This window comes from Castanea sativa, chromosome 6 (assembly GCF_040712315.1).
Source record: "Castanea sativa cultivar Marrone di Chiusa Pesio chromosome 6, ASM4071231v1".
NCBI classification, from domain to species: Eukaryota; Viridiplantae; Streptophyta; class Magnoliopsida; order Fagales; family Fagaceae; genus Castanea; species Castanea sativa.
The window spans coordinates 57,019,097-57,045,777 of record NC_134018.1 but is presented as its reverse complement, the minus strand read 5'-3'; the positions used below and the strand labels follow the sequence as shown (position 1 = coordinate 57,045,777).

General features: G+C 38.1%; 3 protein-coding genes across 8 annotated transcripts in view; all 3 read right to left on the bottom strand.

The window, feature by feature from the left end:
• LOC142638281 (U-box domain-containing protein 33-like) overlaps window positions 1-26,681 on the bottom strand; it is a 53,155-nt gene that overhangs the window by 5,017 nt on the left and 21,457 nt on the right. The window contains exon 2 of one of the 6 annotated variants that reach the window (XM_075812301.1): window positions 296-592. In XM_075812301.1, the coding sequence (XP_075668416.1) occupies window positions 296-482 (187 nt within the window). In that variant the 5' untranslated portion in view covers window positions 483-592. Of the gene's footprint in view, window positions 1-58; window positions 273-295; window positions 807-26,681 lie in introns of those variants that run through there. The other 5 variants (XM_075812304.1, XM_075812302.1, XM_075812300.1 and 2 more) reach the window with 5 other exon arrangements.
• LOC142640242 (uncharacterized) lies at window positions 7,250-8,110 on the bottom strand. The gene is made up of 2 exons (XM_075814317.1): window positions 7,815-8,110; window positions 7,250-7,631 (listed from the first exon to the last, which is right to left on the bottom strand). Exons 1-2 carry the CDS (start codon window positions 8,108-8,110, stop codon window positions 7,250-7,252), a joined length of 678 nt encoding a protein of 225 aa, XP_075670432.1.
• LOC142640241 (uncharacterized) lies at window positions 9,823-10,371 on the bottom strand. Its single transcript, XM_075814315.1, has one exon. It carries the CDS (start codon window positions 10,369-10,371, stop codon window positions 9,823-9,825), a length of 549 nt encoding a protein of 182 aa, XP_075670430.1.

Genomic DNA, 26,681 nt, shown 5'->3' with positions numbered 1-26,681 from the left:
TAACTACTAAAAAGTAATAAAGCTCCAAGCTAGCTTAGCTCAAATGATCAGTTTTTACCACATCAAAAACCGAATTCCCATCAAATCTACACAGTTAGCTGCCCCTACTTTGGGATATTGCCTTCACTTGTTGAACAGGGTTCTATGGTCGGTCCGCGACCCTACCAAGCTTTATATAAATATAATATACATGATCAGTTTTCCAAAACAATAATCAGACACTTCTGTATGTGGATCTTTGTGTATAAATGTAAGAGCGCAAATAGCCGCACGCACATAATTTTTTCATACTTACAACCGTTGGGGATCCGCTTCGCAGGTCGATGAACATGAACGATGCAAATCTTCTTTCCTCCAAAAGTGCGTAAAACCCATAACAAGATTGATTGGCAGTGTTTCACATCCGTTCCCACTGCAACATATATCATTTCTTCGATCACACTTGTAACCGGATCCTCTGAATTCTCATACTCACTTGCCATAGTTGCCGATGTTCTAGAAAGCTAATATATATAATCAGCTGCTCACCAACCAAAACTTATTCATAAGAATACTTGCTTTCTCTATATAGAACTCATGCTAATATTCACCACTTCCTTCACTTTTTGAAGAGGACTAATAAAGAAGAAAGTCTTCTGTGTAGGAAATTAACACGAAATTCATATCCTGTAAAAAACAAAAATAGAATAGAAAAAACGCACGCTAAGATATTGATGGTTCTGTGAAGTTTCTGATATTCATATAATGACTAGAGGAGCATAAAGTCATATTGCTTCTCCGGACTCTTTGTGTACGAAGCATGGGCCCAAGAGCTACGATAGCCACATTTTCATTCATTTTCAAACAATACAGAAGTCAGGATCATTAAATGCAGAAAATGTCGTAATTGCTTATAGGAAACCCCACACACATGAGCCCCCCAAAAAATGACAAAATGTATATCATCAGATTTCCTAGGCCTAAGGGTACGGGTGAGTAGTGCTGTATGGTGATAGAGATATGGCCGACATTTGTGGAAACTTATAAGGCTAGCTCTCTTTACCCGACTCTGCAAATCTCATCTCAAATGCATATATGTTACTGAAATTCGTGTGACTAGTCTCTTTGTTTTGCCATTCTACTAATTGGAAAAGAGTAAAATTTAGATACTGTTGTTTAATTTTTATTTTTTTTTAAATTCAATTGTGTGATTGTATTTAACTAAAAATATAATTTTATTTCATGAGAAAAAAAAAAAACCATATAGTTAAATCTTAAGAAGAAAACTCAAAAAACAATACTTAAATATTATAATTAAATTAAATTTTGTCCTTTGAGAAAAGTGTATGCTATTGGATGTAAGCAAATTTTATTGTGGATTGTTAGTAAACCATAATAGGAAAGTTTTAACAACACTTTTATGAAAAATATAAAAAACTATCAGCAACATTTATTATTTTATCCAGGGTAAACAACATAAATGATCCATGTGCGCACCCAAATATGACTATTGGGCCTAAGAGGTATTTGGGCTCACAATCAATTTGTATGGTGGGCTTTTGGATTTCCTACAATGGGTGATGTTATGCTCGGCCACACTGTTTCCCAAGTTTCCCCTATTTTCACTAGCACTCTCCCTCTTTTTTCAGGATGATCACTTTTTCTCTCTAGTCTTTTCTCTCCGGAACTACCAACCCCTACAACTGAATCTCCCTTGCCTATTTATAGACCAAGTTAGTGGGATTGCCATGATCATTTTCTTGGTCAGTGGAAGGAGAAGTCCAATATTGTCTCTTCTAAGTGGGTGCTTTAAATGCGAGTGGGAGAAAGTGACAATGGCATTGGAACTAGCTCCACCATTAGGTTTATTGTCCGGCAGAGGCGTTCCTTAGATAATGGAAGGAAGGTCCAATACCGTTGCTCCTGAGTGGGTGTTTGGTGGTGGGTAGAAGGTAATAGTTGCATTGGAACCAACTCCACCTTTAGGTCTGTTGCTCGGCAAAGGCATTCCCTTAAGTGATGCCGGGCATTCCGAGTTCTAACTGCCCGGGGGACATATTCATTTGGAAAGGGTGAGGTTATGAATGATTCCATCTCTAGGCTCCGGGCTTTACACAAGCATCAAAGCTTGCATGGAATGAGCCAGTGCGTCCAATTAGTGTAAGGTTCTACACGTGGCGTCGAAGCAATGGGCTTTTGTGGACGAATGGTTTCAAAGGAGGGTAACGCCCATAGAATAGCCCCCTTTTGATTCATGTTCGGCTCTCGGTAATGAATCAAGGATCCTGACAAGATCATGATGATTTCCTAAAGATACCGAACGCCTTTCACGTGCGATCGGGGTAATTATCGAGGTTCTCTTTAAGAGCAATGCCATGTCAGGTTGTCACATCTGCAATTAAGGCTTGTTGGTTGGTGAAACGTCTGATGGTTGGCGAACCATCTGACGATTCGTAAACTACGCCCACGCGTGTAAGGAGTTTACCCAAAAAAGGGGTTGAGAGGGTTTTTTCCCGCTCCTCACCTCATTAAATGCTTTGATTCCTACATATAGCCCCTATTGGGTCCTCATTTTACTTTTTGCATCCTTTTCACTTTCAATTTCTTCTCTGCCGAGCATCCCTCCTCTGCGCATAAACACTCCTCCAGCTTCTCACTCCCTAGAGCCCAAAGTAAGTTTTCTCTGCCTCTCTCTTTTTCAATTCTTCTCCGTTTCATACTTTAGGAATCGCGTATTCTCATCTACTCACCCCTGGGGCTGCCTTGGCTAGTTTTAGAGAGACCTTTGGTGTCCCAGAGGATGTCGACATTGCCTACTGCAATGTGGGCAATATCGCATTTGAAAGGGCCACTGATTCGAACACAGCGTTTTTCCGTTGATGTCAATACTTGAGGGTGGGGTTAGATTTCTTGTAGACCTTCTGATCATAGGCATTCTAGGGTTCTACGGTCTGTGCCTCGACCAGTTTCCCCCAAACTTTTATAGAGTTGTTAGTTGTGTCAGCCGACTGAATCAAATTTTTGGGTTGCAATTAAACCATCATGACATCAATTTTATGTATAAACTGTGCAGCAATTTTTCGAGTGACTATTACTTGAAAACTAGAGATATGCGAGTTTGACTTATCTCTTGCCTACCCGACTCCAATAAAAACTCAGCCAACAAGTTCGTTCGGGTGCATGGCAACTAGCTCGCAGGTGAGCTACACTGCCCGCTTTCACCACGTAATGTTGGTCGGTATTGAGAACCTTTGCTTACTATGACCTTGCATCTTTTCATTATTTGTGCAATTAACTGATTGGTCTATTTTCGGATTTGCTGCAGAATAAAAACGGTTTCTGCCAGACTTTCAAGTCATACACGTGCGAGATCTTAACTTTGTTTTGAGGTCAGAGATTTTTATGCACGACGAAAGGCAACTTCGGGCATCTCATCTGATCCTCGGCATTAACCCTGTGTACAATACTTGGAAAAACTTTAGCCAGAAGCTTTTAGTGGATAGCCCGCTCCTGTTGAATATAGACGTTCGGCACGCAAAGTTCCTCCCTCCCTCACTCACCATCGGCGAAGCTCGTGACCTCAGCCCCCGTTACACCACCGCAGACAACATCGCACCTGTAAGGGACGAGTCTGCCAAGCGTGTGTCCTTGAATCGAAAGAGACACGAAGCCATCAAGCAGCCTGAAAATGCTGCTCCAACAGCCAAGAAAGAAACCGTCGAGCCAACAGGTACCTTGGGCGCCAAATCCGGCCACGTAGAAAAGATGGTGAAGCAAAGGGAGATGACCCTCGCTCAGTTTATACCCAAGGCCGGCCCTGCGGCTCCACCTTAATTCCCCCAAGGAGCAGGTTAGACTCTTCCCGTGGGCGAGACTAGAAAGAGGAAACGAGTCACCGAGAAGAATTCTCTTGTCCCAGGTGACGCCCTACCGAAGACCCTACCCCACGCAAGGGGCGGTCTGAGGGTTCAGGAGATGCCGGTTGTTACCCCACCAGCGGCTCAGGTCGAGATCAACGTGGCATCTTCTTCTCAACCCGAGGTTGGCTGGCGACACGCTTTTCTCTTGTGTGATAAGCCTCTACCAGCAACCGCCAGCGTTCGGCTATGGGACAAGGGCGAAGGGGGACGGGTAGCTCAAAGTTTGGTGCAAGGCCTCCTATTGCCCGAGGATGTTCACTATTTTTTGGACGGCGACGACGAGATGCTTGCTAGACGGCTACAATGGCATACCATTGCTGTAATTTCCTATTCCCCTTATTGCATACGTTATAACGGGTAGCTTTCTCCCCGGTTTCATCATTTTGTTACTGCTCCATTTTCAAGCTGCGCAGTTGACTGGCATAATGGACAGGAGGTTAAAAGAAGCGGCCGAGGCCGTTGAGTGGGAAAAGGCGCTGAAGGCCGTTGTTGAGGCAATTGCTAGGGAGAAAGGGGAGGCTGCCGCAGCGTCAGAGAGGAAGGCAGTAGATGCTGAGAAAGCCCGACAAGCTGCCGAGAGCAGGCTGACTATCATGGAGACGAAGCTAGGCGAGACAGAGCTCAAGCTAGCGACGGCAGATAGCTTAAACCTAGCCCAAGCTAATCAAATTGCCGACCTGAAAGAATCCCTCGAAACCTGTTAGGATAAGTGGTATAACGCGGGCTTCTCGGAGGTTGAAAGTTCTGTGGAACCGATCATCCACCAAGCTCAGCAACACAGATTCGGGGAAGGATGGCTAACCGCTCTTCAAGCGATTGGAGTAGCTGAGGACTCCCCGTTGTGGAATCCAACGCAGATCCCCTACCTCGCCCCTCCCCCTCTTGTTTAGAGTTGAGCTGATGTCACGGATGAGGAAACTTCGAGTATGAGGGATCTTGTACGGGACATTGACGCTTATGTGGAAACGGCTGACCCGAAGGTTATAAGCAATGTTCGTACTGGTGCTGAAGCTGTTAAAGACCAGACCCCGCCAATAACTCAAATAGCTAGAAATGGAACCGAGCAGCCTGTTACTACCCCCACAACAACCAACCAACCCTGCCGTTTGAGATTTTATCTTTCCTCCTTTTTCTTTTTATAGGTTATGATGAGCCTAAGTCACCGGGTTATGGCGACGGAACAATTTCTCTATCTTTTGGATAGTTTTAATTAATGTCGTTCAAATAAATTTGTGCTTTTTATTGCTACTTTGTTTGATAATTTCTGACTTTTATAAGATCAGGGTTAACCTGCTCATCATACCTTACTTTCTCACTACCGGGGGTCGGGAGTAGTCTTTCTGCCCTTAGGGTGTTCTGGTTTGGGTCATTAGTTGTTTGGTGATGTAGGCCAAACCGAAGGCAGGTTTCTGTCCCAGGAAGAATGTAGTTTAAGATTTTTTCCAGCTCGGTGATAAGAGTCGAATCGAGGATGAGTTTTTTTCCTTAGAAAAATGACGTCTTAAAGTCTCCACCTGCTCGGTGATAGGAATAGAAACGAAGGCAGGTTTCTGACTTTAGAAAATGATAGCTTAAGGTTTCCACCTGCTCAGTGATAAGACTCGAACCGAGGGCAGGTTTCTGTCCTTAGAAAAAAATGACGTTTTAAAGTTTCCACCTGCTCGGTGATAGGGATCGAATCCGAGGGCAGGTTTCTGACTTTAGAAAACGATAGTTTAAGGTTTCCACCTGCTCGGTGATAGGAATCGAACCAAGGGTAGGTTTCTGTCCTTAGTGTGAATGAATTGTCTTTGCCCTCACGATTCTCTCCACATTTCTTAACCGGCAATAACAACTTAATAGTAATGGGGCTAAATGCACTTGCACGAATAACTACCGTCATATTAATACATAATAATGCAGAATTACATCAAGTTTACATTTTTGGAGAGTAACCAGTCAATGATAAAACTTTTTTAAGTTGTGAACATTTCATGGCCGGCAAAGCGGTTTTTCCTCCAAATCCTCCAAGTAGTATGCTCCAGCACCTGCTATAGCAGTCACTCAGTAGGATCCTTCGCAAGACAGGGCTAGTTTCCCCGCACTGATGTCTCATGTATTCCCTACGACTTTACGAAGTACTAGATCCCCTACGGCAAACTCCCTCTTCCTCACATTTCTATTGTACCTCCGAGCGAGCTTTTGCTGATATTCTGCTAGTCGAATGGTGGCCGCTTCTCGGTGTTCCTCTAGCAAGTTCAGCTGCTTGGACATTAGCTTCTCGTTCTCGTCCAGAGTGAATCCTGTGACTCGGGCACTGTATAGGTTTACTTCAGCGGGGATGACAGCCTCTGCCCCGTAGGTTAGAGAGAATGGAGTTTCTCCCGTGGATCTCCTGGGAGTTGTCCGATATGCCCATAGGACGCTTGGAAATTCCTCGGCCCATCTTCCTTTAGCGTCCTCCAACCTCTTCTTCAATCCGCTCACAATGGCCTTATTGGTAGCTTCTGCTTGGCCATTGCTCTGTGGATATGCCGGTGTGGAATACCGATTCCTGATGCCAAGGTCGCTGCAGAACTCTCGGAAAGCTTTACTGTCAAACTGTAGACCATTATCCGACACAAGAGACTCCGGCACGCCAAATCTAGTTATAATGTTTCTCCATACGAATCTCTTGACATCAACATCTCGGATATTAGCCAGCGCTTCCGCTTTTGCCCACTTCGTGAAGTAGTCTACCGCCATTAACATAAACCTCCGGTTGCCTGTTACCCGAGGGAACGACCCGACTATGTCTAGCCCCCACTGGGCTCAAGTTCCCAGCGGGTTGGTGGATTATCGGGGCGTGTATTTGACACTACTCACACCTCCGTGCGTTCTTGGTGGCGTCTTTCCTCGTCTGCGGCCACCAAAACTCTTGCGTAATTGCTCGGTGGGCCAATGAGCGTCCCCCCATGTGACTGTCGCATACGCCTTCGTGCAGCTCAGCCAAGAGTTCTTCGGCTTGATTAGGATGAAGACACTGCAGGTACGGTCCTTCGAATGACCTTCGATACAACTTCCAATCGGCAGACAACCAATACCGAGCAGCAGTTGGTCATACTTTGGCTGCCTCCTTTTCATTTTTTGGGCTCGGTCTTCTGCAAGAAAATCAATGATGGGGTCCATCTAGCACCTCTCGGCTATGGTGACCTGTGCAACCAGTGCCTTAGCAGTAATACTGGGTTCAGAAACCAACTCCACCCTGATTAATCGAGGTACCATGTCAGCTATTGATGATGCTAGCGTTGCTAAGGAATCAGCGTGTCGATTCTGTCCCTAGGCCACCCGTTCAACCTTGACGTTTGAAAAATTACACATGGTTTGCTTTACTAGCGCAAATATTCCATCATCCGGGGGTCTTTGGCCTTGAAGTTCCCCTGCACCTGGTTAACTACTAGTAGAGAATTCGAATAAACTTCCACCTCTTTGACCCCTAAATCCACGACAACTCTAAGTCTGGCAAGCAGTGCCTCATACTCAGCCTCATTATTAGAAGCCCTGAAGCCCAATCTGAGCGAGTGCTCTAGTTTTAACCCTTCCGGGGTGATGACCATAATCCCAGCCCCCGCACCTACCGTATTGGATGCTCCATCCACAAACACTTTCCATGGCCTGACCTCCACGAGGCAAACAATATCCGTACTTGCTGGAGAGAACTCGGCAATGAAGTTTGCAAGTACTTGTCCTTTCACCGAGTTCCTCGGCCTGTATCTGATGTCGAAAGAGCCTAGCCAAGTCCCCCACTTAGCTATCCTCTCCGTAAAGTTAGATCTTCTCAATAATGACTGAAGTGGATACTCGGTTAGGACATGGACGGTGTGAGCCTAAAAGTAATGGGGCAACTTTCGGGTGAAATGCACGAGTGCCAACACCAGTTTCTCCAGTGGTAAATACCTGGTCTCGACGTCAACTAATATCTTGCTTATGTAATAAACCGACAGTTGTATGCCACTGTCCCTCAATAGCACAACGCTGGCTGCATGCTTAAATCCTGAGAGGTACATATATAGGTCCTCTCCTGGTTCTAAGGCTGTCAACGTCGGTTCCCGTCTAAGGTAGTCCTTAAGGTCTTGGAAGGCTCTATCACACTCTTCGTCCCATTGAAACCCCTTCCATTTCTTCAAAAGCTGATAAAATGGTCGGCACCGATCAGCGAACTTGGAACTAAATCGGTTGAGAGCGGCCAACATGCCAGTCAATTTCTGAACCTCTTTCGGATTGCTCGGTGGTATGAGACGTCTTATGGCTTCAATTTGATCGAGTTAACTTCGATCCCCCGTTTGGTAATTAAATAACCCAAGAACTTGTCGAACCCTACTCTGAAAGCGCACTTATTGGCGTTGAGGCAGAGCTGGTGTCGCTGGGGTATCTCGAACACCTCTTTCAGGTCGTCAATGTGTTGCCCTTCTTGCTTACTTTTTATTACCATGTCATCAATGTATACCTCAATCGTACATCCAATCTTATCCCTAAACATCCTTGTCATCATCCGTTGGTAAATGGCTCCCGCATTCTTCAATCTGAATGGCATCACGGTATAATGATAGTTAGCATCAGGTGTTATGAATGCAGTCTTCTCCTGATCCTCGGCGGCTAAGGCAATCTGGTGATAACCCTAGAAAGCATTGAGAAAGCTCATTCTCGGGTGCCCGTACGTAGCGTCCACCAATTGATCAATTTTTGGCATCGAAAACGGATCCTTCGGGCATGCTAGGTTCAAATCAGTGAAATCAACACAAACCTTCCACTTACCGTTCTTCTTCTTCACGACCACTGTGTTTGCAAGCCATTCTGGAAAGAACGTTTCCTTTATAGCCCTTGCTTCCCTTAGCTTCCCAACCTCCTTTCTAACGGCTTCCACATGCTCTTTAGCGGATCTTTTCGTCCTCTGCTTCTTAGGAGAGTATAAAGGATCAACATTCAGCTTGTGAACTATAAATTCGGGGTCAACCCCGGGTACCTCATACGGACTCCAAGCGAATACATCCATGTTTTGAATAAGAAAAAGCAGTAACTCCACCCTTTCTCAGTCGCTCAAACTTGCCCCTATTTGGAAACTCCTTTCTCCATCTGGCAGAATTTTTACTTTAACTAGGTCCTCGGCAACATTGGTCCCCTCCACTAGGGGCTGCTGTGATTGCTACAAGGGAGCCTTCTTGGTTGATTTCATTGGTTCCGTTTGTTTGTTGGCCGTGGCTACTAAGCACTGTCTGGCCGCCTGCTGATCACCCCTTATTACTGTAATCCCTTCTTCAATTTGAAACTTGACTTTTACGTGCAAAGTGGACGGCACAGCCCCATGTTATGAATCCACGGCCTTCCAAGTATTGCCGTGTATGGCAAGAAAGAAGTAACCACTATGAACGTCACCATTACCTCCTTACCTCCCATGTCGACCGAGAGTGAAATTTGCCCTTCTAGAGTCACCATTTGCCCATTAAATCCCATCAACGGCGTGTCATACTTGGACAAATCCTCCTTTTTCAGGCCGAGCCCCCTGTACAAGTCCGGGTACATTACATCTGCGCCACTCCCTGATCTATCCTTATTCTCTTTACTATGAAACCCCTTACACGGGCTATGACTACTAAATCATCGTGGTATGGCTCAGTGGTGCCTTCCATATCATCGTCGTCAAACGCTATGGGTTGTCTAGTGTATCTCAGCTTCTTCTCCAAAGGACGTTCACACGTGCAACTTTTTGTTGATACCACGACCAATACCCCGCTTGTTCTGGGTGCTTGTAAGCTCTTCGGCACTGCATGAATGACCTCTATCACTCCCAAAGGGGGCGGGGGAGGGTTTTCGCGTAGTCGACCCGCCTGCCCGGTCTCCTAATTCCTTGTTTCCACTAGGAACTCTTTCAAATGTCCCGCCTTCACCAACTGCTCCAGATGGTCTTTCAACACTTTGCACTGCTTGGTGGTGTGCCCTTTATCTTTATGGTAGGTACAATACAAATTCTGATTCCTCCTTGATAGGTCGCCCCCATCTTGTTCGGCCGCTTGAAATACGGCTCATTTTTTATTCGATCGATGATCCTGTGCACGGGCTCCTTGAAGACCGCATTGACTCCTCTCGTTACCGGCAAGGACCCTTGAATCCTCAGATCCTTCCGGGGTCGAGGTTGAAAACCGGTATTCGGAGGATAACTGATGATCGGGGCCTTCCCCTTGGTCTGCAACCGGTCATCTTCTAACCGCTTATACTCCTTGATACGCCTCATCAACTGCCTCATATCTTTGGGAGGCCTTCTCGTCAAAGATTCTCTCAGCCCGGATTCTTCAGGCAACCCCATTCGAAAGGTGCTCGCCGTGATCTTCTCATTGCCCTCGCTGATCTCGTTATACAACTCCCAGTACCGGTTGGCATAGCTGCGAAGGGTTTCCCCAGCCCCCATTTTCATCGATAGTAACACGTCCATGGGCTGCGGAACTCGGCTGCAAGTCATGAATCGTGTGCCAAACTCTTGGATCAGCTCCGAAAAACTATGGACCGATCGTTTCTTTAATCCATTGAACCATCTCAAAGCAGTGGGTCCGAGGCTCTAGGGGAAGACCTTACACATCAAAGCATTGTTATGGGCGTGTAAAGACATCATCTGGATATAATGACTTACATGTTCCACCGAGTATGTCTTTCCAGTATAGGAATTGAACAACGGTCGTGTCAACTGGCTCGACATAGCCACGCTTTCAATATCTCTTGAGAATGGCCACCGGGCAACTTGGCGTAATGGTCAGCTCATTGCATCTATGGCCACATTTCGAGGTCGCCCCTCATTCGGGGAAGTCGAATCACAGTCTGCATACTCCCGCAAACGATCGCGGTGTCAATGAGACCCAGATTGATGAGATCCTTCAGTACGGTGATTCCCTACGCTTGCCGACCTTTCTCTTCGCTCTTCACGGTCCCTTCTTTTGCGTCTGCCCCTTGCTTGCAACTTCAGATCTCTCACCGCCCTACGTAGGTGCTCGAGTTCCTAATCCCTCTGCTCAAGCTCCTAGTCTCTTCTGTCAGGGCGGCTGCGACCTGACGCGTCAGACATTGTTCGAAGGGTTTGATATGATCACTCTCCGGGCCCAGATTCCTTTACTTCCTCATGTCTTCTGTCCTCTAGCCTTTTTTGCCTCCTTTCTCGCCATGTGGACCCCTGCGATGAGCCCCCAGAGTCGCTCTAAGCATGACTACCCTGCCTACTACCAGACATTCTTCAGTGCACGCCTAGATAGTATCACGGCTAAGTAGGAGTTTCCCACAGACGGCGCTAATTGTGCGCACCCAAATATGACTATTGGGCCTAAGAAGTATTTGGGCTCACAATCTATTTGTATGGTGGGCTTTCGAATTTCCTACAATGGGTGATGCTATGCTCGGCCACACCGTTTCCCAAGTTTCCCCTATTTTCACTAGCACTCTCCCTCTTTTTCCAGGATGATCACTTTTTCTCTCTAGTCTCTTCACTCCAGAACTGCCAACCCCTTCAACTGAATCTCCCTTGCCTATTTATAGACCAAGTTAGTGGGACTGCCATGATCATTTTCCTGGTCAGTAGAAGGAGAGGTCCAATATTGTCTCTTCTAAGTGGGTGCTTTAAATGCGAGTGGGAGAAAGTGACAATGGCATTAGAACTAGCTCCACCGTTAGGTCTGCTGTCTGGCAGAGGTGTTTCCTAGGTAATGGAAGAGAGGTCCAATATCGTTGCTCCTGAGTGGGTGTTTGTTAGTGGGTAGAAGGTAATAGTGGTATTGGAACCAGCTCCACTGTTAGGTCTGTTGCTCGGCAGAGGCGTTCCCTTAAGTGATGTTGGGCATTCCGAGTTCTGACTGCCCGGGGGATATATTCATTTGGAAAGGGTGAAATCATGAATGATTCCATCTCCAGGCTTCGGGCTTTACTCGAGCATCAAAGCTTGCATGGAATGAGCCAGTGCGTTCGATCAGTGTAAGGTTCCACACGTGGCATCAAAGCAATGGGCTTTTATGGACAAATGGTTTCAAAGGAAGGTAACGCCCGTACAGTCCATATTCCAATAAAATGTTTCTGAAAATAGCTCTTAAACTAATGCCCTTAGGGCATTAGTTAAAATTTCCCTTTTTTTAATAGTAAATAAATTTTATCTAGGGTAAACAACATAAATGGTTGCTATCCTTTATACCATATTTTAGTCTTTGCCATTATCTCATAGATGGAAAAGTCTGACGTGTCAAACGGAATAATAAAGAATTAAGTTACTTGCTACTTCAACTGTCAACTCTACAACCACATCGTATTAAAATATTTATAGATAAATAAATAAATCGACACAATTTTATTGTGGATTATTAATAGACCATAATAGGAAAGTTTTGACACTACTTTCATGGGAAATATAAAAAGTTGTCAACAACATTCATTGTTTTATCATTTTCTCAATATAATATTTTTAAAAATAGTTCTTAAAACCTATGCCCTTAGAGCATTGGTTAACATTTCCTTCTTTTAATAGTAAATAAGTTTTATCTATAAGATTTTAGGGATCATGAAAGTAGTAGGGCATTGTTTTATCATTTTCTTAATAAAATGTTTCTAATCCCAATAAGAAATTGACACTTGGCATAAAGAAGACACATCAATTTATTAAGCCATTTAAACTAAAATGACTAAAATATCCTAAAAATATTTCAAACACCCGCCATTGTACTCTCTACAAAACCAAAAACCAAATACTTTTCCTCTTTTCAAAATAAAATCTCATTCTCTCTCTCGTCAGTCCTCACACCACCATAGCCCTTGCTCTCTCTCTCTCAAACCCCAACCTCGACAGCCACTGCTTAGTTGCAGCGTCTTCGATGGCACAACACTACCAAACATTGCAAGTTCCGACGAAACCAGCCTTTGTCTCGTCAGAAAACCTCAAAATCTTCTTTTTATAGCAAAACCATCCTATGCTAGAAGCTTTCTTGCTCCTTCCAACACCCGACAGTCACAAGAAGGTTTTTTTCTCTCTCTTTTTCTTTTCTGTATTTTCCCATCTTTTTTGTATGGTTTTTTCCCCCAAAATTGTAGATTAAAAAAAAACAAAAACAAAAACAAAAGAAACTCCAAATGAATGTTTGTGTAGAAAGGAAATTTGTATCTATAAAATAAAATGTCTCAATGAAGATGGATGCACTCCTTTTTTCTTAAACTATTATCAATCAATAGAATATACAATATACAGTAATGGGTTAATCTTTTTTTTTTTTTTAATGTTCTTTTGAATCAGATTAAAGTTGGGGTTTTTTTCCACTTTTTTTTTTTTTTTTCATATGTAGAAACATAAAGCTTCTTTCTTTGTTTGACAAAATCTTGCACCCGTCAATTTGGGGACAGTTGAATGTATTTTTTTTTAATTAATTATTTACTGATACGGTGGTTGAAATTTTTGTCTTGAACAAGTTAATTTCGTGTGTGATGGTTGTTGACCCCAATCCCATACTTTGTATTGCTTTAGTTGTGTTTACTAATGAAGGTACTTTGAAGTTGTGTTGCATACTCTGTCCCAGATTAGTTTCTAGCCTCAGTCCCAGACCTAGTCCCAAAAAACCCTAAGACTAAAATTACCCCAAATTGAAAACATTGAATTTGGCCTCTCCCTCAATTCCAGATCGTGTGGAGAAACGATTTTGTGTGTTCTCAGGTAATTTTTCTTCCTAAATTTTTTCTCAGGTTTCTTACTTCACACCCCTCACTGATTCCCACAAATTAATTTTTCTACATGATTTACAAATCTCTAAATTAAATTCCAAATCTATAAGTGCATCTTCTTACCTAACTATTATTTTATTCTTCATTTCAACATACATGTGCATATGGAAATCTGAAACTGAGGCAGTAAGCACAAAGAGTGACTTGACCATACTTCAAATTTTTTTACTTTTAATTCCTTACTAGATTTGCTAGATAGTTATACTTTCTTATATATTAATTTGCTATTTTTATGGTTCTTAGCACGTTGCCTTCTTTATTTTTTTCTATCTACTTTTTAATCATAATTGTAGTGAAGTTTTATTTACCTATCCAAAAAAAAAAAAAATCTGGTATTTTTGTTGGCTATACTAATTATTAATTTTTTTGTTTCCTGTTGGATTATTATAAGGGTCATCAACTATGTAAGATTTTTCATTAAAGCGATGAAGATGTCAAATATGAGGCAGTGGAATAAACTGAAGCTCTAAAGTATCAATCAATGATGGATAAATACAAAATGGTTGTGAAGAAGCCGAAGTAGGCATCAATAGGGTCATGGCTAGTTTTCCTAGTTTGTTTTGGCATATGCTGGCAAAACAAAAGCAACCTATATGTTGTTACCTTGATGTAACTTTTTGAATATTAATGCCAATAATAGTTATGTATCAGAAAATGTATCTTTATTTTAGCTTTTGGTTTAATAGACAATTGTAGATTAATGTTACCTTTTGTTGAGTTTGTTTAGTTCAATGAAAATTTAGCTTTATGTTAACTTTGATAATCATTGGATACTAAAGATTGACAACACCAATGGTCCAACACCACTGATTAAGGCAGGTAAACAACACTGTTGCATTGTATAATCTAAATCATAGGTATTAAGGCAAACAACAACAACACACTATATATAATCTAAATTCTAGAACCATATCCCAAAAAAAAAAAAAATCTTACTCAAGCTTTGACAAAATAAGTATTTCATTTTGCGATGACATATTTTCAAGTTTGACAGAATATGTATTCCCATAAAAGTTTCCCATGCTATTGATGTAGCGCAACAGAGTCATGTATATCACCTAAATATGCATGCAATCTGTAAAAATGCAGCTTTATTCAGGATAAATAGGTGAGAATTATCACCTAAAGTTGCAGAATTATATTAAGGACAAAAAAATTACAAATTATTTGCGGGTACATAATCTATATCACCTAAAGCTCCAAAACTATCACCACCAAATGCATGTGGATTACATAAAACAGATTATTGTTAATGCCTAGTTATATGTTCTCAAATCGTCCAAGGTTTGTTCTTTTTCTTGGCCTACATACTTTGAATTTGAATCTCCAGTACTTGCAGCAGCAGCGATTATAATGCATCCTACATTATAACACACAAAACAATACATAAGCATCAAAATATTTGCCCCCTACAAAATAAAAATAACTTAGAGCACAAAGCTAACCTTGCCTCATTAAGATTTTTTGAACCTTCCCCCATAGTGAATCTCAAAATTTAAATCATCTTCCTCCATGTTGTTGTTGTCTCTGTTCTGTATTAAATATTCACTTTAGTAGGGAAAAAAAACAAAAAGAAGTTTTCTCATAGGCTTTCGATAAATTACCACTAAGAGTAAAATAAGAATAATAAGCTTCTGAACATCATAACCATCAACTAATAAGTAATAAAAATCAAGTATTTGTAAGAAAACCCATTAGTTTGGTCCATTTCTTTACTGTCTTTAACAAAAGCAATTCATTATTCAATCCAAATCGTCAAAGAACAACATTGGCCCCGAAAACTAACATCATGTAAATTAGAACTAACATATGCAAACAACTTGTGCTTATCAACAATGCAATTAGAACAGTTAAAGAGAAACAACATTGGCCCCGAAAACTAACATCATGTAAATTTACCACAGATGTTAAGAAGAACACAGAGCCCACTTCAAGAGCTTTTTCTTCGAATATTATAATCCAAATATTATAATGAATTCATACACTTCAAATGAACTTGTTCAAGACCACCGTATCATCAAAATTAATCATCGTGTAAATCTAACCATTTTAGAAGGCAACACCATCACAAGGTAGAATCCAATCATCGTCTCCCATACTATAAGCAACCTTTGCACCTTGGCATAAACAAAAAAGAAATTGATCAAGTAATTATCATATTTCATTACCACCAAAAACTATTGATTTATGTTCTCCCCAAAAACAACATATGAAACTATAACAAAAAAAAGAAAGAAGTGGAAAAAAAAAAAACCCCAACTTTAATCTGATTCAAAAGAACATTTAAAAAAAAAAAAAAGAAAAAGAAAAAGAGATTAACCCATTACTATATATTGTATATTCCATTGATTAATAATAGTTTAAGAACAAAGGAGTGCATCCATCTTCATTGAAACAGTTTATCAAACAGGTACAAATTTCATTTCTACACAAACATTCATTTGGAGTTTTTTTTTTTTTTTTTTTTTTTTTTTTTTTTTTTTTTTTTTTTTTTCAAATCTATAATTTTGGGAACAAGAAAGCATACAAAAAAGAAGTGAAAATACAGAAAAGAAACAAAAACAAAAAACAAAAAAACTTCTTGTGACTGTCGGGTGTTGGAAGGAGCAAGAAAGCTTCCGGCGTAGGATGGTTTTACTATAAAAAGAAGATTTTGAGGTTTTTTGACGAGACAAAGGCTGGTCTCATCAGAACTTGCAATGTTCGGTAGTGTTGTTCCGCCAGAGACGCTATAGCTGCGCAGTGGCTATCAAGGTTGGGGTTTGAGAGAGAGCAAGGACTATGGTGGCATGAGGACTAGGGAGAGAGAGAATGAGATTTGATTTTGAAAAGAGGAAAAGTATTTGGTTTTTGTTTTTGCAGAGTAAATGGCGGACGTTTGAAATTTTTTCAAGGATAATTTAGTCATTTTAGTTTAAATGGCTCTGTATACTGATGTGTCAATTAGGCCAGGTGTCAATTTCTTATTGGGCTTAGAAACACCAACTGTACGCTGATTTGGAGTTCCTAAAACATCATATACTTTCTCCTCTTTAGCCGACTCTGCAAATCTCATCTCAAATGCATATATGTTACTGAAATTTGTGTGACTAGTCTCTTTGTTTTGTCATTCTATTAATTTGGAAAAGAGTAAAATTTAGCTACAGTCCTTAGATAATGTTCTTTAATTTTTTTTTTAAATTCAATCATGTGATTGTATTTAACTAAAAATATAATTTTATTCCATGAGAAAAAAAACCATATAGTTGAATCTTAAGAAAAAAACCTAAAAAACAATACATAAATATTATACTTAAATTAAATTTTGTCCTTTGAGAACAGTGTATGCTATACGATGTAAGCAAATTTTATTGTGAATTGTTAGTAACCATAATAGGAAAATTTTGACACCACTTTTATGAGAAATATAAAAGACTATGAACAATATTTATTATTTTATCTAGGGTAAACAACATAAATGGTCTATATTCCAATAAAATGTTTCTAAAAATAGCTCTTAAACCAATGCCCTTAGGGCATTAGTTAGAATTTCCCTTTTCTCAATAATAATTAAGGACACGTTTGGTAGATTGTAATAGACACTGTAATGTAATAGATATTCCTATGGCATAACTATTCGGTTGTTTGACTATGTTTTTATTACAATGAATAGTTATTCCTTATGAATAGCTATTCTTCAAAATGAGGAATAACTATTCCTTATTAAAAGTACTGAATATCTATTCCTTCACCTTATGTAATAACTTTTTAAAAAAATTTCCTAAATAGCCATTAGTTGCCACATCTTCAAAAGGAAAGAAAATAAATTTTCATTGTTGTCAATTATTAGCTCTATTTTGAACACCCTAAAATACACTTATTTTAGAAAATTTGACTTAAAAATGATTTAATTACACTTTCTTTTTATACTCTACTAAATTGTGGATGCATATTCAGGATTCTATTCCTTAATGGTCACCAAATTAATGAATAGTAATACTTATTACATTTCAACTTAATGTATTACTTGTAATACTTATTCTTATTCCCATGTAATAATAATCATTACAGTGTACCAAACATGCCCTAAGTTTTATCTAGGGTAAACAATATAAATGGTTCCTATCCTTTATACTATATTTTAGTCCTTGCCGTTATCTTATAGATGGAAAAGTCTTACGTGTCAAATGGAATAATAAAGAATTAAGTTACTTGCTACTTCAATTGTCATCTCTACAACCACATCGTATTAAAATATTTATAAATAAATAAATAAATCCACACAATTTTATTGTGGATTGTTAATAAATCATAATAGGAAAGTTTTGACACTACTTTTATGGAAAATATAAAAAGTTGTCAACAACATTTATTATTTTATCATTTTTTCTATAAAATGTTTCTAAAAATAGTTCTTAAAACCTATGCCCTTAGAGCATTGGTTAACATTTCCTTCTTTTAATAGTAAATAAGTTTTATCTATAAGATTTTAGGGATCATGAAAGTAGTAGGGCATTGTTTTATCATTTTATCAATAAAATGTTTCTAAATATGGCTCTTAAAACCTGTGCCCTTAGGACATTGATTAACATTTCCCTTTTTTTTTAATAGTAAATAAGTTTTATCTATAAGATCTTAGGGATCATGAAAATTTATTATTGAAAATGGAATTCACCATTATGACTTATGAGCATAGTATAATTCAACTTCCAATTTCATGAAACTGTTAGATATTTTTATAATTGTGCCAGTAAATGGTAACGGCCAAAAAATCAATAACTTATCAATATTTTTAGTTTCAATTGCAAATCTGCAATTAAGGAAGAAGCATTCACCGTAATATTGTTGAAACTAGGCTTTGCAATAATATGGAAGATGATTTTCTTACAAAATATGTGATCTTGTATTATAGAAATTAAGGAGATTGCAATTTAGTTCATATATATATATATATATATATATAAAAATGATTTTGAAGATTTGAAGGAATATTGAATTCAATTTTGATATGATATAGATGATTGAGTTGAAAAGATGTATTAAGGAACAATTATTTTGTATTTTGATGGTACTAAATATAGGTTGGGTTTTTTTATGTATTTATTTAGTTTTAATTTTTAATATATTTTTTATTCTTGAATAATGAATCATTAAATTTCTTTTTCATGCTTTGACCCAAGGATAAAATCATGGTTGGTCCACTGCAACCTACCCATAATGGCATCTGTCTTTAACTTACAAAGATAGATGAAATATTTCAACTATAAGATGGTATTGCAAATGCTATATGTAAGAGAATTTTAGCATTAATGCACCAAACAAGCCCATCATTTGGACTTCTAAAAATCAACTATTGCAAAAAAAATTTGCAATAGTGCTACAGTGCAATTCTAAAGGTAGAATTGCACTGTAGCTCAATTCTAAAAAAATAAAAAATAATATTTTATTCACTTTATCAATTTCTCTCTCTCTCTCACCGGGTTTTGGGTTTTTGTTTTTATTTGGATTTTGGGATATATTATTTTAGTGTGTAGAAATATTATTTTAATGTGTTGTATTGTAAAATAAAAGTTGGATGTTGAGAGTATTATAAAATAGTATGGTGTAATTGATAAAGTAGCTTTTTGGAATAGAAAAATAGGATGAGATAGAATTTTGAAATGTGAATGCTCTAATGCGGAGTTGTTAAATCTAATTTTGATAATTTTTTAATAAAAATTATTAAATCCGATTAAATCAAATAATATGCTTTCAACTATATATAATCTAGTTATTAATTACTAACATTGATTTTTGAATGGTTAAAGCTTAAAATTCTAGAGGCGTTGGAACCCAGCTTGATGGATGCAAACACTTGTACTAGGACAAGGACTCAAATTCTACCAGCAACTAGGGTTCTAAATGATTACCAACCACGATAGAAACCGGATTGAATATTGGGCTCTAGACATGAGGATTAGGTGAACGAATTTAGTGACTAGTTTGAAACGATAATAAAATTGACAACATTGATCTAAAATGATGAATCTACTAAAATTCCTTCCCATTAAGCTTCAATCATGTGACTTTTTTTCTTCTTTAGGATCTATCACATGCATGTTTGGTATACCTTAAATCCATAGTTGTCTTTGTGTAAAAAATAAGAAATAAATAAAATTCATAATTGTTTGTTCTACACAACAACAAGATGATTATGTCATTGCATCCTTCAACATTCAACCAAGAAACAAAGTGTGAAATAATGAAGAAAAAACAAACTGACAATATCTTCTTTTTTTTTCTTTTTACTGAAAGATTGGCACAAACATTTTGTTTTGTAAAACCGAAATTAAAAGAAAGAAACGAAAAAAGATTCCAATGCTATTGCAGCCATTCCTGAATAACAAAATGAAGTGAATGGTTGGATTATAAGATTGTTTACAGTGTGTCATACTACCTGAAGTGTTAGGCCTACTGTCCAGCCGTCAACTCAAAGCCTCTGCTTGATGAGAAAAACCTTGTACTAGAGTCAGCCTCTGCTTCATGAGGCTACACATGAATTCCTCATTGGTTCAAGTTCCTTTCTTGACCTCTGAGCTAAGGTCTGGCCGGTTCTTTCGGTTCCTGTCACAGCACCTCAAGGCCAAGTGAGCCAAGTTTTGAGCAATCTCAATTGGCCAGTCTCCAGCCAAAGGATCCAACAGGGATGACAACTTTCCAGCACCTAAGGCAACTTGCACGCCATTTTCCAACCTGTTTATATTATCATATATAAGTTAGATCAAATTGATCAATTCAAGTCGTGTTGATTTAAAATTGAACATCTGAAATACTATTTAAAAAATTTGAGCATTAGAAACACTTTGACATAACCATTCAGTAATATTTTAAGAAAGAGTTCACACTTACTTCTATTATAGAAACCTTTTTTTTTTAATGTAAAGAAAATTAAAAATATAGGCATTTTAGAAATTTAAATTGATAATAAGGTTGAGCTTAGGTATCTAATGTAAAAACTCAAACCCTAGCGGATTTAAAAATATTAACCTAAGCCATTTGATGGGTTCGTACGTGTCAAAGCAGGTGGACCCACCTTCACAATATTAATATACTACTTTGCCACAATTAATAGATGGGCCAATCTCATGTTAACTTGCTTAACTAGAAATTAACCCAAAATGATCCCCATTCTATATTCGTGTCAAGTCAGGTTAACCTTGCCTTGACACGAACCTTTTAAACCTATGTAAATAAATATTATTATAATCCAACAAAAATTTAAATTAAAAATATAAAAAGATTGATTAATATAAATTTAATAGTTGTATTACAAAATTTGCATTGTAATTCTAAGATCTCTGTTCCTTTCACCCAAAAACTAAAGGGGAAAAGGAATTACTTCAATTTATTTTTCTTAGATTTTGTATTTCAAAATTTGGAGAGAACTTCATTATGTTTAAATAATAACATTTTTTTTTGTGAAAGAAATAAGAATTTTTAGATTACATGCAATTAGCGCTTTAATTGATTTTATTAATTATATAGTGGAATTTACATAGGATTTATATGTCTATAATTATTATAATTTATGTTCTTACCAAACATAAACCCCTGTTTTCGTTTTGGATCATATTTTTCAAATAGGTTGAAATGAACCTTATTTATGTCAACTCAACATAACATATTTGTTAAATAAGTTGAATGGGTCATGTATATGTCAACTCAACACGACTTGTTTATTATGTATCTGCTTGAGTACCCCCAATTCCATTAACTTATTTGCATTTGTATTAAATATTTGAAAAAAATCTAAAAGTTAACTTATCTCCAAAAAAGTTAAAAGTTAGAGAATTTTGCAAAAGATGTGAGAAAAAAAACAATTGTCTTTCTGCATGTTTGTGGGACATGTCATGTCAACCTGTTTAATAAAATTTTAAATGATTTGGCAGTGGCAGTGGCAGTGGCAGTGGCATTTGGCACTATATATATTGTCTAATTTAGGAATTAAAATGTCATCCACCCCAATTATCGATGTGTGTGTGTCTATATATATATAAACTAAAATTATACAGTGAAATGGACTCCTCTCCAAATGAAGAGGATCTTATTCCCTTAATAATTAGGTTATGCTTAGTCGAAAATATTTGACACAATTGTTAAACATGTTATATTCGAGACAACACATTAAGATTTGGCAACACAAGCTGCCACCCTTGGATTAGGTTAGATGCATTTAATGGGCTCAGTATATAAAGTATAAACAAAAGTTAATTTTTGTTACTCTACTGACCTTGTTTCAGACCCAAAAAGAACTATTGGGCTTCTTTTGATCCACTATCCAGCCCATAATACAAACCGAATCTGAAAAGCCCAGCAACCCCTTTTCCCGCCCACGCTCTGCATGTACTATGTAAATGTAAGTATAACCGTTCGAACTGCGTTGGAATGAGAACAGGGCCAATACTTTTTCGGTGCGAACTGCTTATCGAGTAGCGCTTCGATTGAACCAGACGGAGACAGCTGAGCACTCCAGGGTGCAAGACGATAAGCGTATATGGAACGGTTTGTGTAAGCTGTCCATTCCTCCCAAAGTTCGAAACTTCATGTGGCGAGCTAGCTCAGACATCCTTCCCACCAGAGCGAACCTAGCCCGTCGGAAAGTGCCCATTGATTCTAAGTGTGCGGTCTGTGGTTCGAGTGATGAGACGGTCCTCCATATCCTTTGGCAGTGCCCGCTAGCGTGTAATGTGTGGGCGACTGTTAACGGAAAGCTGCAAAAATGTGACTCCTCGGCTGAGACGTTTTTTAGTTTAGCCAAATCTCTGAAGGAAAGGTTGTCTCGGAAGGAGTTGGAGACGTGGGCCATGGTGGCATGGTCCATTTGGAACGCGCGAAACAGGTTAGTTTTTGAAGCGTGACAAGCGTCTCAAACTCCGCCACAAGCGATTCTCAAAAGTGCAGAAACGTTATTGGAAGATTACCAACGGCTATTACGTAGCATGCCTAGAAACGGAGCACTTTGGTGTGCTGTTCTCACCTTTTGGGACTATTGTATACTTTATAGTTTTTTTTCCTTTTGGTTTGGCTGTTGGGGCCTGGCCGGTGGGTGCCACCCTAGCGCACTCTTTGTACTTCTTTTAATTTTTAGTAATATACTTCTATCTTTCAGTCAAAAAAAAAAAAAAGTATAACCGTTCGAATTTCACTTTCTCACTCGTTAATCTCTCTCTCTCGCTCTCTCTGGAATTCGAAGAAATTCAAACACTCAGAAACCGATTGCCTCAATTTACAGATTGACCTCTTCGCTGATCACCTAGGGTTTCAACCAAATAGTCACAGCACAATTGGCCTCTCAAAGGACCTTTTCAAATCTCTGAATCAAGCAAATGAAGTTGAAGATCAATAAAGTTTGCGATCTAATTAGCTCCATCTCCGTCCTTCCTCCTCGCGCCAGGTTTGAATTTCCTTCACAAACTCGTTCTGTTTGGTTTCCGAGAATATGCAGGAAAATTTTAAGCATCAAAATTTCGAAATGTTTAAACTAATGAACAGATTCTTCATATTCTGTCTCAATTTTGATTGTTTTCTTTGATTTCAAATTCTTTGGTTGAGATCAAGCGCCTTTTCTATTTCATTACGAAGGATCCGTTTGGTTGCTGAGAAAATGCTGGAATAAAATCAAAATTCAATCCCAAATTCTTGTTCTTTTATCCGTTTCTCTCAGAAACCAAAGAGATCGAAAGAGTATTTGTAACTGCCTGTAAATCCGTTTCCATATCTGACTTTTATAGTTACTGGAAGAATATAGGAAAAGAATAACTATTTTAAAATCTTATGCTATAGAATTCTAAAAGTAAAACTACGCTCAGCTAAATCTAAATCAGCAATTTGCCTCAGTTTGATTTTATTTTGAACAAATGAGATTGTTCTTTGCTTTTATTTATTCTTCAACATTTTGAACAAAGGTAGAAACAGGATTGAGGTATCTTCTAAGTTGATTGGCTTGATCATGTGAATTGTACCAACCTCGGCCCGAATTCTTTAATATTACGAATTTCAACATCGTTAACACCAACTTGGGCCTCAAGTTCAACCAATCATCATTAATTTCACCCAACCAAAATTTAGTTTAACCAAATTAAGTATTTCATAAATGTTGATTACCTGATGTGAATTAGATGCATGCAACTCTAAATTTTCAGCCTTGACCAATAGGATTACAACATGCCAATAATTTTAATTGGACTTGAAATGGACTAATTAAATTGATTGTTCATAATTACATGTAGTCGGGCTTAATTCGTGCAGATGCATCTTTAGTAGTTAGAACTTGATTTGATGATATTTTTTGATCTGATAATCCAATTAAGGCTCATGATCTGTTGTTTCGATTATTATGACTTCAAAATTCACTTTATATGTAGCAATTAGAAATCAAACAGTCAAAATTACAATCTTAGCCCCTCCCCCGGTGTGAAATTCATTCTGCCCCTAATTGATGTTAAATGGGGGTTACAAAGTGGGGGTCTATACATTAAGAGGCGTTTGGATTCCACTGAAGCTGCATCTGCGTTTTCAGTTTTTTTTTTTTTTTTTTTTTCCAGCCGCAGTTGTTGACCCAATCTTCTGTGAACAGTGCATTTGTGCACTGTTCACGGACCCACAAATTTCACTTTTCAGCAACTTTTTCATTAAAAATGGGTCCCGCAATACTATTTACACATTTTAAAATTATTTTGCTACAGTGTTTTCAGTTTTCAGCAATAAGTTCTATCCAAACAGACCCTAAATGTTTGTAGTCCTTTTTTTTTTGTCTCAAACACATCAAGTAATAACAACAGAGGAATCCCTTGGTTGTCAAGATATAATTGGCTAGAAGTTTCAACCCTAGGACTTCATAGATCTCATAAAACCTTAGGAACCACTTGGTTAACATTTTGATGTTTCTTACAAGTTGTTGTACCAACTAAATTCTCTCTCTGCTACTACAAGAGTTATGATCTTTTATAGTGATACTTTATATTACGTAATGAGTTTGAGCTTGGTGAGAGAGTGTGATTGTGTGTGTGTGCTTCTCAAAAAAAAAAAAAAACATAAATTCCCTCTCATTAATTACGCCATATTGGATCCCCTTTTTCCCCTTGATTTTACATAGGGTTGTAAATGTGATGAGCTATTCATAAACAAATCAAGCTCTACTTAAGAAAAATTTTGTTTATGATCATTTATTTAGAAAATGAGTCAAGTTTAAACTCAAATAGAATAATGTATCCATGAATAAGCTTGTGAGTATCAGACTTGAATTAAGTATAAAAAATATTATATGTTTATATTTGTACATGTATAAAATATATTTTTATAGAATATAATTAAATTGTGTAATTTATAAATATATTCATAAGAAATCAAATTATTATTTGTAATTTTTAATAATATAAATAGTCCACTTTGAAGTAATAAATTTCAATAATACAAAGTTGGTAAATCTAATTTTTATAAGTTTTTAGATAAAAATAATTAAATCTAAAAAAATAAAATAATAGAATTTCAACAATAATCTAGTTATAAATTACTAACATAGATTTGTGAACAAAGGCGGCTCTATGTGTGTAAGTGCACAATTGCACCTGGACCCAAAGAAGATTATGGGCTCAGGCCCAATGAGCCTTAAACAATAAAATTTGTAGAGTGTGGGCTTGAAATCTAGGTTAGAGGTACTGAGAACTTGACAACAGTCTGAGAGTTACAAACACTTGTGAATAACTATTGTTAATTGCAAATAGGCCTCTTCGGACGTAAGCCGAGGACCAACTCTGTATTATTTCTCTTTCTTTCTTACAGGTTACAATCCTTAATTTCTTTTCTTTTTCTTTAGAGAGAGAGAGTGAGCGAGAGAGAGAGAGAGATCCCCCTCTCTTTTGCATTCCTCCCCCTTAAATACCCCTTTTTCTGATGCTTTTTGGGACACTCACTAGAAGTTTCTGCCCTACTGTTCAGGAGTCACTTCCCCATTAATGCGGCCAGAAAGGTAGATGCAGAGTCTTTAATGCGGAGGTGGCAGTCTTTACTCTAGATATTTTCCTTAACACTGGTGTATCGAAAAGGTTCAGGTTTTCCCCCTTTAACCATTGGTCTTTCGAGAGTTGTGCTTTGACCTTCATAATGAAGCTTTGAGTTCTCTTGGGCCTGTCCGAGGAGAAGCTCGCCCTCGGCTGTATCCTCAGACCCTCGGCGTATGGGCCAATTCGTAGAGTTTAATTCTGGAGCAGGTCGGCCCTCCATGCTACAATCCAAAGGCCCATGTGCCCACCTTGGCCCTTTTACTCCCCACAATGTGTAACTCAAGATGGTCATAGGCAATTACTAATTCTAATTTGGGTATAATATTAACATCACCTTTTAACTTACTAATAACAAATTGTTGCATAAAATTTGTTTTTAAAATGTTGTAGATGCAATATTACTCAAAATTAATTATGGCCCCTCAAACATAATCATTAACCTCTTAAGCACACCAAAAAAAACCCTTAAATAACAAAAACAAAAATACCAAATAACCCAAACAAAAACAAGACAAGACCAAAAAATGAGTGAACAAATTATTTAACAAAAAGCCTATTAAAAAAAATAAAAATAAAAATAATCATTGAAATTTGTAACTCTTTCAACCTATTACATAAAAATAATCCATAATTTCAGTTTCTCTTGGAAAAAGACCTCAAGATTAATATTTCCATCATGATTATCATTGGCAATGCCAGAAATTATGTTCTTTTTGGCTCTGCAGTCGCAAAAATTTTGTTCTCCTCAGTGACTCAACTCACAATTGTAGCAAATATCGTTTGTTTTTATTTCTCTTCTCTATTATCATTTCAATTTTCTTACTTTCTTACTCTCATCTCAACATTCTTAATTCTTATTTTATCTTTTATCAGTCCATTTTTTTTCTCTCTGTTAGTAAAAAAAAATTGTAATACTTCATGTATTTTTGTGTTTTTTTAGAGAAATGCTAACAAATGCCCTTAAGGCATTAATTAACAATCCATTTAAATAAAGTTTTATGGGAAAACAAAA

Bases quoted from the DNA above. Each gene is read 5' to 3' on its own strand.
- LOC142640242 (XM_075814317.1), bottom strand. From the start codon at position 8,110: ATGTTGGCCGCTCTCAACCGATTTAGTTCCAAGTTCGCTGATCGGTGC. The intron at 7,632-7,814 runs GTATTTACCACT...TTTCGACATCAG, and splicing joins TTAGTTGACGTCGAGACCAG to ATACAGGCCGAGGAACTCGG.
- LOC142640241 (XM_075814315.1), bottom strand. From the start codon at position 10,371: ATGACTTGCAGCCGAGTTCCGCAGCCCATGGACGTGTTACTATCGATG.